Raw genomic sequence first — 19109 nt, 5'->3', positions numbered from 1 at the left:
ACCTACCTCACCTTCAGAAACCTGATGCAGGGTTGTACAGTCACAGCAGTAAGGAGGGCGTCCACACACAGCCCAGTTGTGTCTAGATTCCTGGTGTGGCTCACTGGCACTCTGATCCATGGGGCACTTGCTGCCCAGCTTCCCAGGTGACACAGACATCACTGGGCAATTGGTCCCATAGAACTTGCTTCAAGCCAGAGCATAAGAATGTCTTTGGCTGTCAACAGTGGTCTCTGCTCCTTCCCTCCTCTCCTCAGGCCCACTACCCAGGGCCTCTGTCCCATTCTACACAGGTCCCTTCCAAAGGATGGAGCACACCAGCACACCACTTGACCTTCCATGAGGTCACGCTGCTTTTATGCTGACTTCACCAACACAGTGGTTTTCTCTTATTTTTAGTCTATCGTCAAGCTTCTGTTACATCAAGAGGAAAAGAGACCTTTTTTTTTTATCCCAGCAGGCAATTGGTTAGGATTGGGGCCAGCTCATATTTCTTTTTGTCCCTCCAGAGTAGAGCCATACTTTTGTGTGTGTGTTCTATAAGTAGAACAGCCTAGTGTTGGAAGGCAAGCCCACAGTGCAAGCGTAGGCACCCAGTTCTAGCCAGGCGAGCTGGACAGGTACACCATTAAGACATTTCTCGTCATCTTCATTTATTTTCCTGGGCAGAAATGCCTGCCTTTCATGAAAATAATATTTTTTACTGTGCATGGTGGCACACACCTATAATCCCAGCTATTGGGAGCCTGGGGCAAGAGGATCACAAGTTTGAGGTCAGCCTGAGCAGCTTAAGCAGGAGCCCTATCTCAAAATGAATAATAAAAAAATGGGGGAGGGGGACTGGAAATGCAGCTCAGTGGTTGAGCCCCCCTAGTTCAATCCCCAGTACTGCTGAAATAAAAATTTTTTCTGGATCTGTGCATGATTCTTCCTGGAACTAGGTGGTGAGGTGCAGCATTGCTTGGGGGAGTGCCTGTGTTGTCTGTGCTTTTGTTTGTTCAGTGTGATTTGCTGGGTCTGAAGAACTGAGAAGTTGCCATCTTCAAAGAGTCCGCATGGTCTCATTATTTCCTGTTAAATGTAGGCGCAGGTTCAGAAGACTAAAGACCTACTCAATAATGTGGCCTCCGATGAGGCTAATTTGGAAGCCAAAATTGAAAAGAGAAAATTAGAACTGGAAAGAAATCGGAAGCGACTGCAGACTCTACAGAGCGTCAGGTAGGTGTGAACACTTGAGTAAGTAGAAGGGTGACTTGTAAAGCTATAACAAAGGATCAGAGTTCACTGGCTTTGACTTTTCCCGTAGCAAGCAGAACCCCCTGTGAGGTGTCGCGCTTGGGGTGGCATGCTGCACCCAAGTCTCAGGGTCTAGGAGACAGCTGAGTTCTTCAGCCACCCTTTTAAGTGGCTTGGATCATGAGGTAGAGCAGGTAAATCCAGATGGTGGGAGTTACGCTAGGCTTCATCTCCTAAGACCTTGCCTAAATTAGGTAGAAACAGAACATACTCCCACCTCTTGGTTTGAGTAGATTGTAGACTTTTCAGATTTGGACGATTCCTCATGTTTTAGCAACTCAGCTTCCTTCTGATTGGATCTCACTGGAGTACGATTCTGGGGAGCAGGGTAGGAAAGTACAGAACGGCTGCTGTGTCATTGCTCTTCTGTTTTCTTGGAGCTGCTGCCCACCTTTTTCACTTGTTTCCAACCTTCACTCCTTGCCATTGCTCTCCACTGCATGGGGAGCAACTCTCCTTCCACTCCTGAAATAGCACCACCAGCTCCATTGGTCTTTTTTTTTAATATATATTTTATTTATTCATTTTTATGTGGTGCTGAGAATCAAACCCAGTGCCTCACATGTGTAAGGCAAGCGCTCTACCACTGAGCTACAGCCCCAGCCCTCAATTGGTCTTATTGACAAATTCTGTCTTAAGGCATAAAGTCATTCTGCTGAAGCCCAGATCCTTTAGTAGACAAGTTTATTTGTTCTATTTTAAGAGATTATAAGTTACTTTTAGTTTGTGGGTATATATATCATGTATTTTGTGTGTGTGTGTGTGTGTGTGTGTGTGTGTGTGTGTATGTATTACTATTATTTTTGGTACTAGGAATTAAATCCAGGGCCTCATTCTTCCTTGGCAAGTCCTCTAACACTAAGTTATATCCATTCCCAGTGATGTGTGTGGATGTGTATGTATTTACTTATTTATTATTTTTTAAGATATGGGGTCTTGCTGTTTTGCCCAAGCTGCCTTTGAAGTCCTGGCTGCAAGCAATCCTCCTGCCTTAGCTTCCTGAGGAGCTGGGACTACAGGTGCACAGCTCTATGTTTGTATTTTTGAAAGAACAAAGTTTTCCCTTAAGATCAAGAATAAGAGAAAAAGTTTAACCAACTAGTTGAAACAGAGTTTGTTTTTGCTTGCAGCATTGGGGAATCAAACCTAGGGCCTTAGTTCTGAACAGATTTGTTTTTTGTTTTTGTTTTTTCCAGTACTGGGTACCACTGAGTACACCCCCAGTCCTTTTTACTTTTTTTTTTTTGGCAGGGGCAGGGAGATTGAACTCAGGGGTACTCAACCCCCACCCCTGTTTTGTGTTTTATTTAGAGACAGGTCTCACTGAGTTGCTCAGCACCTCAATGTTTCTGTGGCTGGCTTTGAACTTGCAATCCTCCTGTCTCAGCATCCTGAGCTGCTGGGATTATAGGCATGTGTCACTGCATCTGGCTTCTTTTTACTTGTTATTTAATTCAGAGTCTTACTAAGTTACTAAGGCTGATCTTGAACTTGAGAACCTCCTGCCCAAGCTCTGGAGCTACTGGGGTTGTAGGCAAGTGCCACTACACTCTGTTGAAACAAGTTTTTATGTAATGGTTTATCTGTAAGTCTTATGTTTTAAAAACTGCATTCATTTGCAGCACCCCATTAAACTTTGGTACATCCCAACAGTGGAACATTATATTTAGCCAAGATAACAATGCATATATTTAATTTATTGGGCTGGGGATATAGCTCAGTTGGTAGAGTGCTTACCTCACATGCCCAAGGCCCTGGGTTGTTCAATCCCCATCACCACACACACACACACACACAGGAAAAAAAATTGTAAAATATATTTAACTTAATGATTTTTAAGAGTTGTATAAGGCATATAATTATTTTTAGCTCTTTATTGAAGTCAGCAGTATATTAAAATAAACTACAAAGCTTCATTTATAGCAACATTTAATTTTTGTTAAAAAAAAAAACATTCCAGGGGCTGGGGATGTGGCTCAAGCGGTAGCGCTCTCGCCTGGCGTGCGTGCGGCCCGGGTTCGATCCTCAGCACCACATACAGACAAAGATGTTGTTGTGTCCGCCAAATACTAAAAAATAAATATTAAACATTCTCTCTCTCTCTCTCTCTCTCTCTCTCTCTCTCTCTCTCTCTCTCTCTCTCTCCTCTCTCACTCTCTCTTAAAAAAAAAAAAAAAATACATTCCAGACTGGAGTTGTGGCTCAGTGGTAGAGTGCTTGCCCTGGGTTTGATTCTCAACACCACATAAAAATAAATAAATACAGGTATTTTGTCCAACTACAACTAAAAAATAAATGTCTGTCACACATACTTGGTGATGAGATTATGAATAATTTTTACTTTGTTCTTTGTACACTCAGGATTATTTCAAGTTTTTTTTAATAAACATCTTATTTGTAATTTAAAAAGAAGTTTGTAGCAGGCATGTTCCACCTGTAGTACATACCTGAATCCCGGCTACTCAGGAGGCTGAGGCAGAATTACAAGCTCCAGGCCACCTCAGCAACTTAGCAAGGCCCTGTCTCTAAATAAAATTAAAAAGGGCTTGGGGTGTACCTCAGTGGTCTCTGAGTTCAGTCGCAGAAAAGAAAATAGGGAAGGAAGAAAAGAAGGGAAAGGAAGGCTTATTAAGGGGGTAGGGAGGAGAAAAAGGACATGAGTCTTGAGCACTTATCAAGAGTAAAGAACCTTCTGTAATTAAAGGTTTCCAAAGAAAGCCATGGTGGAGTCAGGATATGAATAAAAATTTCAAGTCACTGTATATTAATTAACCTTTCATTTTTAACTTCATGTGCTCATTTTAGACCAGCCTTTATGGATGAGTATGAGAAGATTGAGGAAGAATTGCAAAAGCACTATGATGTTTACCTAGAAAAATTTCGAAATTTGGCTTACCTGGAACAGCAGCTTGAGGATCATCACAGGATGGAGCAGGAGAGGTTTGAAGTGAGTCTTTGGCCTGTTCTCTGCAGACTGCTCCTCCTGGCGTGTTGTTTTGTGCTTGGTGATATGTCAGTTTGTAGATATCATTGTGGAAAAAAAGTGTTAATCTGAGTGTTGCTCATGTGATTCTTTTGATGTCGTGTTATCAGTGTTTGGTCAGGAGTACAAACTGGAACAACATGGACCTGTGCAGTCATGTAGCCCTGTGTTTAAAAAGGGCCTGCACTTGCTCTGCTATCACCATCTTGAAATACATCATAATTTGCAAGTGCATTTTATTTTGCACTGATCCCCACAAATTATGCAAGTGGTCTTTAGATCTAAACATTCTCAGTGCACTTGAAGATTTTCAAGCCCTTATTAATTGAACAACCCAAACTAGCTCATTGCTTTATATTGGTTGATTGTGACCCAGAACTGAACAGCTGTCTTATGTAGGAAAGAGTATTTTAGATATCAGCACAAGTTGATCAATGTGAAATTCAGAGCTTCAAAGCAAAAGAAAATAGAGTACACAGTGATCACTTTTTTTTTCTTTGCTTTTTTTTTTTAATATATTTTATTTTGAGACAGGGTCTTGCTGAGTTGCTTAGGGCCTCACTAAATTGCTGAGGCTGACTTTGAACTCGTGATCCTCCTGTCTCAGCCTCCCAAGCCACTGGGATTACAGACATACATCACCACACCCCAGCCTTTTTTTAAAATTCATTTTGAGACGAGGTCTCACTAAGTTGCCTAGGCTGGAATTTGCTATCCTCCTGCCTCAGTCTCTCAAGTAGTTGGGAACACAGGTGTGTGCCACTGTGCCAGGCTACAGTCATGTTTTCATTGGACTTGACTCTTAGAAATATTCTGTTTAAGCTGAGAATAGTCAGTTAGAACTGATGTTCAAGGTGAAGTTGGTCTATAGTCTCCCTTTCTACAGTCTCCCTGATGACTTTTGGTACTAAGGGAATGCTGACCATCTTACAAGCCTGTGCACATCAGTTAGGTAAGGCAGTTTTGTTGTCCGAGATTGCTGATTGGGAGTGTGTAATACATTTTTTTTTAGATTCAGCTAACTCATTGCCACCACTGCTATGTGGCAGAGGGGCAGCCATTCAGGAACAGCATAGAATGGGTACATTCTGGAGTTCAGGACATTATAAACATTGGCTATCTGGGAAACCACAATGAAAACCCTGTGAAAATAAATTTTGACTCAGTACCACAAAAAAAGTAAAATTAAATTGAAAAATTTTAATGGTCATTTTGTTTACCTGGGTTCAGAGAAGATACTGAAGAATATGCCTCAGAAGGAGAGCCCCTGGCCCACATTGCTTCTGAGGATGCCCTTACCCCTTCTTCCAGCAAGTCCTCTCCTCCCGTTCTGCATTCACTCCTGCTGTGGGTTCTTATGGCACCTGTTCCCTCAATATATCTCATACCTGAATGCTGTGCTTTATTTTTTTTTAATTCTTATTTTTCAATTGTAGTTGGACACAATACTTTTATTATATTTATCTATTTTTATGTGGTGCTGAGATCGAACCCAGGGCCTCGAACATACTAGGCGAGTGCTCTACTGTTGAGCCGCAACCCCAGCCCCCACTGCTGTGTTTTATTTTTAATGTTTAGAACATCAACAACAATAATTTGAAAACTAATTTCCAAATCAAGGCCACAGTTTTTGGTTTTTTTTTGAGATGGAGTCTTGCTTTGTTACCCAGGCTGGCCTTCCACCTGAGCCTCCCAAGAGCTGGGATTATGGGTGTATGTCACCAGGCCTGGCTTAATCAGGGCCAGGAACTAAGATTGCTGTTACCTCCTGTCTTTTCAGGTCCTGACCTGTCCATTGGCATCTCTCAAAATGAGTGGTGGAGGTGGCACAAGGCAGAAAGACAATAACGTTGGTGCCACCTTTTGTGAGCAAGAGGCGTATGCCTGTCAGTCCTGGCTGCCAGCCCACATGGCACCTGTGATGGCAGCAGTTGTATTGCTCGGTATAGCAGGAGGAGTGAGAGGGCGTGGGGCCCAGTACACCTCTCAGGCCCTTTCCATAGGGCTGCTGGGTGATCACAGAGAGGAAGGGCCCCTGGTTTGGGGACTATAAGGGTTGCTCAGGAAAGTTTAGATCTTCCCCAGTTCTTTATCACAGACCTAGCAGAGCTCACTCCATGATAAAGGAGAAGAGGACTGTCTAGCAGAGGGTCATGGCTTCTAAGTATGGTTTTTCCTTTCCCACAGGAAGCTGAAAATACTCTCCGCCTGATGCAGAACAAGCTAAAGGAGGAGGAAAAGCGGCTGCTCAAGAGTGGAAGTAAGGCCGAGCTGGGACAGAGCTGCTTGTTCTGCACTAGCATTTTCAGCCTTGACACATTTGCATTTACTTTCTCTAACCTTAGTTTTTATTTTGTAAATATTTTCTTTTAGCACTTTTTTAGAAAATATATGGTAATAACGATTAATATGAGATCTACCCTGTAAACTTTTTTTGGGGGGGCAGGGTACCAGGGTGCTTAATCACTGAACCACATCCTCAGCCCTTTTTATTTTTTTATTATGAGACAGTATCTACATTGCTTATGGCCTAAGTTGCTGAGGTTGGCCTTGTATTTGGGCTTCTCCTGCCTCAGCCTTCAGATGATATGGGGTTATAAGCATAGACCACCACACCAGGCTGTAAACTTTTTAATGTATATAATCTCATTGATGATAGTAGGTACAAAAATATTTTCAGCAATTTGGGAGGCTGAGGCAGGAAAATGGCAAATTCAAGGCCAGCCTACACAATTTAGACCCTGTCCCAAAATATAAAGGGTTGAGGATGTAGGTCAGTGGAGGCAGCACCCTAGGTTCCATCCCTAGCACTGCTAAGGAAAAAAGAAGAAAGGCAACTACAAACCCCATCAAAATCCACATCATTCCCTAGATATAGAGAAGTCAGGTACTGGGGGAGAGCTTTTTATTCCCACCATGGAGACTTTCCTTCTGTAGTTTCCATTTAGGTAGTGTTCAGCCTGCAAGAATCCAGAGAAGTATTTAAGAATTAATATAAAGAGGGGCATTTTCAGCCTTGACTCAAAGGTAGAGCACCTGCCTTACACGTGTGAGGCACTGGGTTGGATCATCAGCACCACATAAAAATAAATAAAGATATTGTGTGCATTTACAACTAAAAAAGAAAAAAAAAGAATTAATACGAAGAGCTATTACACTGAAAATGACGTTTTAAAAATACATCTTTTTTTTGTCACTGGAAATGGAACCCAGGCCCAGGGATTGCTAAGCCTGCCCCTGAGCTGCTTCTCTCTCCAGCCAAGATGTGTTTTTATAAAGGAGTTTCTTCAGTGAAGAAAAGAGCATTGTTATGGGGCAGACCTCTCAGAAAACGTACCAAGTCCATTTTGTCTGAATTGGAGAGTTTTTATTTATTTATTAAATAAAAAGTAGTCACAGTAGTTTTGTGACTACTCCCCACAAAACCCATAAGTGTCTCTGTAAGGAATAGCCTCAAGCCTGAGCATTTCAGGGTCTTTAGAGGCAAAAACCACATCCAGGTTGATGTAGCTACAAGCAAGCAGGGGTACAGAAGCTGAATTGAGCAGTTAGTGAAATAATGCAATGGGTACATTGGAATTTCCCACAGATGTCCAGGCTGGCATAGAAGCAAGCAAGCAGAAGAGAAGTGGGTTCAGATGACCCTAGCCGAGTACAAGTTAGAGAATGGTTACTAACATCTAGACAGTCAATCTCTTGACAGGGTACATTCCCAAGAAAAATGGGAGTCAAAGAGAGAACAGTTTTACATTGTATAAGAATTGGCATTTTGTGTTATCAAACATGCTGTGCTAAGCAACTATTGATAGGTACAGAGGCAGAATGTTCCCATGGGAGAAGCATTTTATACGACATGGAGTCTCAGTGTAAAATGGAGTCTGTTTGGTCATTGCCCATATAGCCTGGCCCACAACAGCATCATGCACACCAGCTCACATTGCCAGTCATCAGGTCACCAGCTTTCTCAAGACAGCCCACTCTGCCACTCCTGGCCTGACTACTCCTTCCTCTGGTCTTGTTTAGCTGTCTTTTCAGTGGGCTCCTCTTCTTACTTCTCCTCATCTTCGTATGATCAGGGAGCTGGAGTTGGGGTAATGGCCTGACACTGAACAGAGAGTGGTTTTTCTCTCAGTGAACCAAGAATTTCACCTTCCTTGTTAGGTGGCTACTCAGTTTTTAAAATTTCAGACTGTTAGTGTTTCTAACTAATAGATGTGACCCACTTTTTTCTTGCCATGAAAATTGCTTAAAATAAATGTGGCACATTATTGTCTGCATTAACTCTGCACTAAGTTTACACAAGTGGATCCAGGGAGTCTCATAAAATCTAATGCATCCAGAGAAAGGATAGGAAGGGCAGAAAATTTTTGTGCATGACCCTTACTAGACAAAAGCTGTTCAGTTGTAATGATGGACTTGCTCTTTTATTCTGCCTGCTTGTGTTCCCACCAGGTAATGATGACTCAGACATAGACATCCAGGAGGACGATGAATCCGACAGTGAGTTGGAGGAGCGGCGGCTGTCCAAGCCACGGACGGCCATGGAGGTGCTCATGCAAGGTAGCATGGCTTCTTTCACATGTGCCACTTCCTGGGTCTGTTTCACAGAACACCATGGCCAGGATTGGATCAGGGCTGCTTAATATTAAGGTACACAGTGGACCATGAATGGTCCCTGGAAGCAGTTTTTGCCCCAGGTTTGTTCTTCTCTGTTGTCTGTCAGAATCTGGCTCTTAAACTGCTCAGTGGTCATGGTTGCTTCTAACACTTTTACCTGCAGTCCTGAGAGCAGATGATTCCTATTTATAGCCTGGCATTTCTCACAGAGGCCATGGGAACACACTGCCTCTGCCATTGAGCTCAATTCTTCCCATGTTCAGTCTTAAATTGCTCTTAGTGCAATTGCACCCATTATAGTTAGTAAGTTAATGCAATGAGAAGGGATTACATGACCACCTCAGCCTTTAAAAATGTTCTTCTGTTTTCTGCCTTCTAATTGCAAAGATCCTAGCAACAGGATTTTTGATGCAGATGGGATGCTCCCCTGGGGTCTTCCTCATGTCCCATTCCCACCATAGAGGGTTCACAGCTAGTGGCTGGGGTTCGTGTCTTTACAAATTGCCTTTCTGTACCTACACATACACATACAAGCTTGTACGTACATATACACACATAGAATCAAATGTGGGTGCAGAGATCACCTCAAAAATTCTTTGTCCTAAATGGGACCAGACCTTTTGTATGATTCTGCAAGTTGCCTTTGTTTTTAAGATTAAATACATTGTGACTCTCCCCATGTCTTCATTTTTTTTAATGACTGCATCATATTCTGTGGTATGACTACACTCCTAATTAAGTTGGGCATACTCTGTCATTTACTTGACATTTATTTCTACTCTTTCTTATGTATACTTCTTTCTGCAAGTGTTTCTTCAGATTGCATCATGAAAAAAATGGAATTCTTAGGCCAAAGGTTCTATACACTATATATATATATATATATATATATATATATATATATATATATATATATATATATATATATTTAATTTTAGGTGGTCACAAACCTTTATCTGTTTTTATGTAGTGCTGAGGATCGAACCCAGTGCCTCACTCATGCTAGGCAAGTGCTCTACCACTAAGCCACAACCACAGCCCCATCTATAAACTAATTTTGATAGGTGTTACTAAATTGACCTGTATTTTCCTTTAAATACATTTCTTATCTACCACCACTTAATGTTTGGAGTACAGTTGCATTTTTATACCTAATAAATTTAAGGATGAATCATTGTCCTTTCATCATTTTACAATTAACTTTGGTTGTCAGCTGCTTTCTCTTATTCTTAGCCTAGCTCTGTTCATTTATTATTTCATTATATATTATATTATTTCATAAGATAATTTAAAAAAAAGAAGCATTTTGGCATAAGTAGAGATTAGAGATTATGACTCCCACTTGATGGATAGGAGCCAGGGATGTAAAAAGACATGTGTAAAGCATTGGTTCTCCTAAATTCTGTTGACTACTTTACCTGCAGAGTAAAATCAGAGAGTTCAGTTCTAGAAGCTAAAAAAGGGCTTTGAGAAAGTTTTTGCATTTTGTCTGTAAATAGTGTTCAGTCATCTCAGCCTGTCCCAAGTGTGCTCCCAATGCACTGCCCAAGCTGCCTTTCACATGGACCTGGCTGGGAGTCATGCTTGCTCCTTTCCCTTGCCCCACCTCCTGGTAAAGGACAGTCCCTGAGTTTTTGCAGGTGTCACATCTAAACACTGTTGACTTCTGAAGAGAATCTCTGAGATAATAATGATGTTTGAAAGATGAATTACTAATTGTAGTGCTTAACTTTTTTTTTAACTTTTTCATTTCAAAGCTCAGACCTAGATCCAAATACAAGTGGCATTGGTCCTTAAAGGAAGATATATTTCAACAGCTAGCATGCCAGTTCCACTGCATGTAAACTAATAATGGAATTCATTAATTTTCCTAAAACACTCAGGGTGCTTTTTTAAAATTTTATTTTAATTCACAATAAATGGTTATTTTGTGTTTTGTGCTGCTGGGATTAAAGCCAAGGCCTTGAACATGCTAGGCAATTGCTCTATTGATGAACTACACCCCCAGCCTTCCTGTTTTGTTTTTTATATACAGACACATACACACACTGTATATATATATATACACACATATGTATACAGACACACACATTTTTTTATATATATATACATACATACATACATACATATACACATATACATACTTGTGTGCCTGGTTATATATTTTTTGTTGTTACTAGGGATTGAACCCGTAGCACTTTACCACTGGTTACATCCCATCACTAGCTTTTTATTTTTTTTTATTTTTGTTAAAAATTTTTTTTAGTTGTAGATGGACAAAATACCTTTATTTTATTTATGTATATTTTATGCAGTGCTGAGGATCAAACCCAGTGGATCACACATGCTAGGCAAGAGCTCTACCATTGAGCTACAGCACCAGCCCCTGTTTTTTTAATTTTTTAATTTGAGACAGGGTCTCACTAAGTTGTTGAGACTGGCTTTGAAATTGCAATCCTCCTGCCTCAGCCTTTGAATTCACTGGGATTACTCATGTTTATATTTTATTGCCTTTCTTGTTTCCTTCAAAGTAGAAGTATGGGGTATCCATTACTATTTACTGACAGTTCTGGTCAGTTGGATGCTGATTAAATGAGTTTTTAGTGTGCTTCTTTTTCTCAGTTTTCTAAGGGAGAACAAATTCTGGATGCCATTTCCTGCCTTACTTGCCAAAGTTTCATGTTTCTTGCATGCCTTTGTTGTTCCAGGAAGACCAGGCAAACGCGTCGTGGGCACAATGCAAGGTGGAGACTCTGATGACGATGTGAGTCCCAACCAACTGCCTGCATCCTGCTCCCCAAGCAGTTCTGTACTTTCTGATCTTGGGCTGTCCTCAGAGACTAGTTTAGCTCAGGAAGCTGCTGGCAGCCAGGGGGCTGTCTGTTCCCAGCCAGTATATTACTGATTGGGGGCAAAGTTTGGCCTACTAAGGGGCTAAGCTCCTCTTTGCTTGTTGATAGCTCATTTCTCATTTCACACAGTTTGCTTGCCCTACTTTTTTCGCCTTCTTACTGTTCTTTCCATTCTCGCTTTCCAAAGATGGAAGCAGCACCAGCTCTCTTAGGTAAATGCAAGACTCCCAGCTCCAGGAAGCAGGTTGGTTTTCTTTTTTGCCTCGTCTGTTTGTTGGTGTATGTCAGCCCATTCAGCCAGCAGAGCCTCTCCCAGGGACAATGCTTCCTCTCTGCTGGCCAAGAAACCACTCAGAACAGACCCCACAGTGAGAGGCAGAGAGGCCTCAAGGTCCCTGGACTCAGTAGGAAGGGAAAGTGCCAAGGCCAGACATGGGAAAGGTTGTAGCTAGGAGTCAGCAGGCCCCTGAAATCAAGGGACAGTGCTGTAGCCAAGACCAGCCCTGTCTTCAGCTCCCTTCTGGGTAAGGAACATTGTAAAAATGCTCTCTTTAGACCAGGGCTCAGGCCGGGCAAGAGCTAAGACATCACCTTAGGCTTTACTGGGTTGATAACTGACTGGGGAAATTAACTAGAAGGGAAAAGCAGAGGAGGGTCCTAGAGGTATCACGTCATTACGGATGTCCTACCATCACCCTGGGCCTTCACCCTGTGAGAACCCCTAGTAATGGCCCACATGGCAAAGGTGTCAGAACTGACTTGGACCCCAGACCAGCTCTGTTGTGAAATCCACCTGTATCTGGGCACAGCACTGATGGCCATTCAGAGACAGAAGCAGAGGCTTATGCGTCTGTACAAAGATTCATTTGTTGGGCTGGGATTGTGGCTCAGCGGTAGAGCGCTCACCTAGTGCTTGCGAGGCCCTGGGTTTGATCCTCAGCACCACATAAAAATAAATAAACAAAATAAAGGTATTGGGTATAACTAAAAAGTAAATATTAAAAAAATAATTTAAAAAAAAGATTTATTTGTTAAGTACCTGCAGTGTGCACTGTTAAAACATTCACGGGAGAAAGCCATTGCTCAGGTGTACCAGGCAGGATGCACATGGAGGATTAGGTCTTGATTTCCTAGGAAGCAGTCTGTAAAGAAACAGGGAAAGTACCTCAAAAATAACTTTTAACAGGTAGGGCGTAGAGGGTGAGGTAGCTTCCATCCATCTGTCCTACATACCTGAGTCTGAAACTGAGTCTGACTTGGGAGCCAGTAGTGCCAAGAAGGCAGGGGATCTGGTCCCTGTTAGATTTGCTTGTGTCCTTTTCAGAATGAAATTTCAGTTATAGCTCAGGTCTTTTCTTGCCTTGTCACTTGTCATACAGCCCCCAAGCATGGGCTTGGTTCTTCAAGGCAATGCTCAGCCACTCAACAGCCATATTTGAGGTGCCTGTTATGTGCCAGGTACTGTTATGGGCTCTGGGGGATACAGCAGGGGATACATGCCTTAGGATGTATGTTCCAGTGATAGAAGTCAAGCAGATATACCACAGTCATAGGTAAATAAACAAAATAAAGGTATTGTATACAACTAAAAAATAAATATAAAAAAATAATAATTTTTAAAAATCCATTTGTTAAGTACCTGCAGTATGCACTGTTAAAACATTCATGGGAGAAAGCCATTGCTCAGGTGTGCCAGGCAGGATGCTCAGGGAGATCAAAGCAAGTTCCGGAGATGGAGTGACAGAGACAAGGTGGGAGGATGTCCCCCCATGGTCAGGGAAGGCCTCTGGTGCAGTGACATTTGAGCAGAGGCCTGAATGAAAGGAGGCAATGAACTGCATGGGAGTGGCATGTGGGCCTAGGGAGCATGGCCGTGGAATGTGATGGATGGAGGGAACTAGCTAGGAGCTGAAAGAGGTAGCAGGGGTCATGAGCTTCACAGATGCCATGAGAACCCAGTCTTTTCCCTGAGTGGGACCAGCAAACACTACAGCCCCAGAGAGCCAGGAGTTAGCTCATCCATGAGAAAAACTGGTGAGGAGGTGAGCATGGTTTTGCAGGTCAGAGGTGACAGTGGCTCAGCCTCAGGGAGTGGCAGTGGAGGTACTTAAAGGAGGTCAAGTTCTAGATGTTTCTGAGGGGGAGCCATCGTGTTTTGTTAGTGGGTTGGACATAGGTGCTGAAGAGAGAGGAAGCCACCTCGGTTATGGTTGAGTCAACTAAGTGCAGGGTTTTTTGTTTTTTGTTTTCCTGAGATAGGGCTGTTGAGGAGGAGCTTGGAGGGCAGATCAAGAGTTTGGTTGTGGATGTTCTAAGGGTAAGCTGCCTATTAGACATCCATGTGTCAGTATGGAATAGCCAGTTGAAATTCAGGTCTGTTCAGGAATAGGTCTAGCTGGAGATGGAGTTGGGGAGCCACCCATATGTAGATGGTATTGAAACCAGGAGAGCAGGTAAATTGCTTAGCAGGGGAGCAGGAAGAGAAGAAAGGAAGCAAAGAGGGTAAGGCAAGGGAGATAGAGTAAATGGCACTAGAGCTGGGGGAAGAGGCCAGAGGAGTGGGTTTCAAGGAAGGAGTGGTGATCCTCTGTCAGATGGAGCCCATAAGTCAAGCAAGGTGAGCACTGTGAATCCGTTTAGTTGGAATCCATTGATGAGAGCAGGGTAGGGTTTCTGAGAGCCTCATTAGCCTATCCATGAGAGAGGAATGAGTGGGACAGTGAGCTCAGCAACTCTCCTAAAGAGTTCAGCCAAGAGGAGGGTGGAGTAACATGAGAGGATGGTAGTGCAAGGTTTCTGTCTTTTTGTTTTTGTTTTTCTTTAAGAAGAAAATTACTCTGTGTATGTGTGTGTGTGTGTGTATCCGCTTTTAAAGTTGGCCTGAGTTGGTCTCCCTGGGTCCAGATGATGGAGGTGCAGGTGTGCCTTTCACTTTGCTCTTTGCACCCATTTTCTGTGTTGCTTTCCATCACTAGCTGGAAGGAACCAAAACAAGCCTTCCTTCCCTTCCTCCTTGCTATTCATTGGATCTTTGGTGCCCCAGGAGCCAAGCAGTGTCCAGGACTCTTAGTGTGCAGACAGGGGTGCCTTGTGACCGGTAGTGAGCCAACCCCTGCAGCACCAAGCTCAGCTGCATATTGTGTTCAGGTTGCTGGTAGGATGAGGAACCTCGTGATGTCTCCCAGCCGGCAGTGTCTGCTGAGGCCCCGATGCCTGACTGCAGCGCTGCCCTGCTCCTCCGCTGTGTCAGCTGTTGCTGGTTACTGTACTCTTAATCCTGGTGCTACAGTGAACAGTGAGGCAGGGTCTCTCAGGACAAGGTGGGCTCCCCAGTTGCATTTGTTGCCTTTTTCCTATAGGAAGACTCGGAGGACAGTGAAATTGACATGGAAGATGATGAAGAAGATGACGATGATTTGGAAGACGAGAGCATTGCTCTCTCACCAGCAAAGCCCAATCGAAGGGTTCGGAAACCTGAGCCCCTGGATGAGAGTGACAATGACTTCTGACCCTCTTGCCAAGGGACCCAGGCAGATTAAAAGCCTCAGATTTGTAGGTAAATGGGAAATTAGATGGCAAGGAAGTTAACCTGTATTTTGTTCATTACACCAGCTTGGCTCATTTGTTAAGAAGCATTACTTCTTTCTGCTTTATCATCTTGTATTTGCATTCCACAAAGTCTAATCAACAACTGAAGCAAACCCCAAAGATGTTTTTCTTTTGCCTTCTTTATTTCCTAAACCTTGGGAAATGCATGTGTTCTTAGTAGTTCAAACCCACAGGACAAAACCAGGCTGATAGTGTGTAAGTCTTGGCTGCTGCTATTATTACACATTCCTCTCAGAACCCAGCAGATCTTGGGTTGGAACTTGGCACAATACTTGTTTTAGGAGTTACAGGGGAGCATCTGGCTTGTTAATCACTTGCATAGTTTAGAACATTTACTATATATCAGCTTTTAATTCTTGCCTTTATTTATTTTTTTCTTCTCATAATTTCTTACTCTATCACTGAGCTACATCTCCAGCCTTTTTAATTTTTTTATTTTTGAGCAAGTTCTTGCTAAGCTACTAAGGATGCCCTTGGACTTGCAAGCCTCCTGCCTCAGCCTCCTGAGTCAGTGGAATTATAAGCATGTGCCGCCACACCCAGCCTAGATGTATTTTAATAACTAAAATTCTCTGAAATAGTAGCTAAGTTAGATGAAAACCACGTATCCTTGGAAGTCAGGCAACAGAGAGATATTCTAGATTATGAATGTGTTAAGTTTCTCTCTGACAGCTGACATTCCCCTGGGAGTCAGATCCACCTCAGATCAAAGTCCCCTCTGTTTCCCCAGTTAAATTTGGGAACCACAGACCTGGGCTACCCCTTCAGAGATTCCAAACTCCTGCCACAGTGGCGGTCGGGACTCCACTCTCCTTCCTTGGTCTTGTCTAAAGTTGGGCAAGACATTTATCCATAATATAGGGACAAAGACAGTTTCTCTGAATCTCCCAACCCACATGTCTCTTTAGGAGAAGGAGTCAACTAAGGAAACATTGCCAATATACATTCATGTTTCTCATTTAAAAAAAAATAACCCAGAATCAATGGGCATGGTGGCACACACCTGTAATCCCAGTGACTCCCAAGGACCAGGAGGATTATAAATTCACAGACAGCCTCAGCAACTTAGTGATATCCTGTCTCAAAAAAGAAAAAAGGCTGGGAATGTAGCTCAGTGGTAGAGTGCTCCTGGATTCAATCCTCAATTTAAAATAATAATAATTAGTTAATTAATTAAGAAAATAAACCAGAATTAAGTGGAATAGCACTAGAATTTCCCTGTTTGTGAAATAAAAAATGACAGGTGGAGTTTGTTTTTTGCTTTATGGTTGTGGATTTGTTTGTTTGTTTGTTTTTGTATTGGGGATTGAACCCAGGGATACCTTGCCATTAAACTAAACTTCAACCTTTTTTATTTATTTTGAGACAAGGTCTCACTAAATTGTGAAGGGCCTTGGTGAATTGCCCAGGCTGGCCTTGAACTTGCAATTCTCTTGCCTCAGCCTCCCAAGATGCTGGGATTACAAGTGTGTACCACTGTGCCACAGTAGAGTTAGCTTAATATGAAAATCATGGAACAGCTTTCATATATTTTATAATCATAAAGTTAAGATTTCTAAAGTTATTTATCCTGTAATACAATACATTTAATATCATATTTTTTGTATTATGTTTACTTGAAAGTATTATTATTTTGTTTATTCATATTTATGTATTCAAGAAAGTTTCACAGGTTAATATGATACATGTAATTTTTAGGATACTATGTAACAAATGTTTTTGTCATCTTTGCTCTTTTTTCCTCTCTTCCTAAATTTTATGTATCTTTCCTAAAAAACACTTAGCATTAAGCTAATTTACCTTAATTTGAAATGTTCTGCATTAGCTTGAAGAGGAAATGGGTGGGCTGGGAACCTGGTGGCTGCTCAGACCCCATGGCTTCTGAGAGGCAGAAGAGTCACTTGTTTTCCAAAATGTCACAGTTTTGGCTTACCTGATGACCTGACTTATGTCAGGAAAATTCTGTTTTCCTTCTGGGATATTTCCTTATAATGGGCTTTTTTTGACCCCACATTTTTTATTGGTGCATTGTAGTTGTACGTATTGGTGGGTTTTGTTGTTACATATTCATACATGCACACAGTATAACAATATAATTAGGCCAGTATCACTCCCCAGCACTTCCCAGGGCTTTTAATACAGATGCAAGCAGCAGCTGCAAAGGGCAGTTTGTAGTTTCACCTCTTCCATGTCATCCTTCATCAGTCGGTTCGCTGACTTCATGCAGAGTCTCACCATGGTGCAATACCACACTGCATGAGCAGGTTCTATAACAAAGAGAACTGCATGTGTTGGTCCTTGTCATTAAGTGTTTCAGTCCCTGTGACAGATCCTGGAGTCAGAGATGTATAAGTATCTTGTGGCCTGGTGCTTTGAGCATACCTCAGGCCCTGAAAAAAATGGTGAGATTAGGTCAATGAAAAATTAACATTTTGGTCATTGCTGGCAATTTTTTTACTATATGATTAAAGGACCTGTTCAAATGTTTAAAATATGTGCATTTGCAGAAAATATAAAGAAATTTTCAAATCCTCTATTTTATTTTACTTTTTATTGGCAGTAGCCATTAAGAACAAAATTGGGGCTGAGAATGTAACTCAGTGGTAGGGCACTTGCCAAGATGTTTGATGCCCTGGGTTTGATCCCAGTACCATGCAGAAACCAAAAACATAAGCAGGGACTTCCAATGGGAAATGCAAATAACTGTTTCCATTTTATCTGGGACATTAAGAAATATGAATTTCTTTCATTATCATTTTAAATTAATTGATGTCAAATATTTGAAAGAAGAGTGTGTCCATTTAGGTTAGCAGCACTCAAGGTAAATATCACAGCTGTTAAAGGGACCCAAGGGCCTCTCAGGTGCTAGGATCCAGGACTTATTGAATTAGAAAGGAGCCAAAGCTTCTACCTCTTACCTGAAACAGAAATCCATTCTCTGGGTATATGAATTAATTCTCTTCTCTACTATTTCTGATGGGGTCTGTGTGGGCCAGCTGGCTTTGGTGTATCTGTGATCACACACTGAACCCCAGCTGTTTCAGATGGCTTGAGAAGAGGGTGTGGTCTGCTTAAAGAGTGAAAGGAGGAGGGCTGGTACAAAATGTAATCAGTGACCCTGTCAGTTGGGCCAGTTTGTGGTTAAAGGAATGGCACATTTAAATGATTCAGAGGGAATATTTGTTTTCTAAGGATGTGAACATATAATACAGAGGAAAGAGTAGTAATAATGTAGCAGTTTCAGGAATGCAATATATGGTCACATGGACTCTGTCCAGCTTTTTGGCCTTGGGATCATTTTGCTATGGATGAGCTTCTTGGTCCTTGTTTCCTCTGTGCACCAAACATTTTTTTAGCACTTACTGTTTTCAGCCACTTTGCTAACCCTGGAGAATTCAAATATAATTAAGTCTTAGCATCTGACAACCTAGAAAGAAAAAGGATTTAATATTATAATGCAGTATGTTGCATGCATGTTAAGAATATTATATACTGTCATGGGAATCCACAGTAAGGAGCAACTATCCTTGCCTGGAAGAGTTGACACAAGATTTCTGTGAATGTCAGATTTGGACTGCATCTTGAAAGCTGAGTAAGTCTCCATCAGACAGACAAGTCAAATGTGGCATCATAGTGAGCCTGAATGTACAAAGGCACAGAGTGGTCAAAAGGCACAGCCTTTCTACAGAGTGATAAGTATTACATTAAGGCTGAAGAGTAGAGCATATGGTGAGGGAGTATCCAAAGGAACT

General features: G+C 42.0%; 1 protein-coding gene across 6 annotated transcripts in view; it reads left to right on the top strand.

Moving 5' to 3' along the window:
- Cluap1 (clusterin associated protein 1) overlaps positions 1–18846 on the top strand; it is a 34120-nt gene extending 15274 nt beyond the window's left edge. For 3 of the 6 annotated variants that reach the window (XM_026385630.2, XM_026385627.2, XM_026385628.2), the window contains 7 exons: positions 1085–1218; positions 4102–4243; positions 6467–6539; positions 8732–8839; positions 11605–11660; positions 11936–11992; positions 15108–18846. In XM_026385630.2, coding sequence (XP_026241415.2) covers positions 1085–1218; positions 4102–4243; positions 6467–6539; positions 8732–8839; positions 11605–11660; positions 11936–11992; positions 15108–15257 — 720 coding nt within the window. In that variant the 3' untranslated portion in view covers positions 15258–18846. The remainder of the gene's footprint in view (positions 1–1084; positions 1219–4101; positions 4244–6466; positions 6540–8731; positions 8840–11604; positions 11661–11935; positions 11993–15107) is intronic. The other 3 variants (XM_077802669.1, XM_026385631.2, XM_077802670.1) reach the window with 2 other exon arrangements.
- Positions 18847–19109: the final 263 nt, after the last annotated feature.

Source organism: Urocitellus parryii, chromosome 9 (genome assembly GCF_045843805.1).
Source record: "Urocitellus parryii isolate mUroPar1 chromosome 9, mUroPar1.hap1, whole genome shotgun sequence".
Classification (NCBI taxonomy): Eukaryota; Metazoa; Chordata; class Mammalia; order Rodentia; family Sciuridae; genus Urocitellus; species Urocitellus parryii.
The sequence above is the reverse complement of the archived record's forward strand: the minus strand, read 5'-3'. Positions and strand labels throughout refer to the sequence as shown.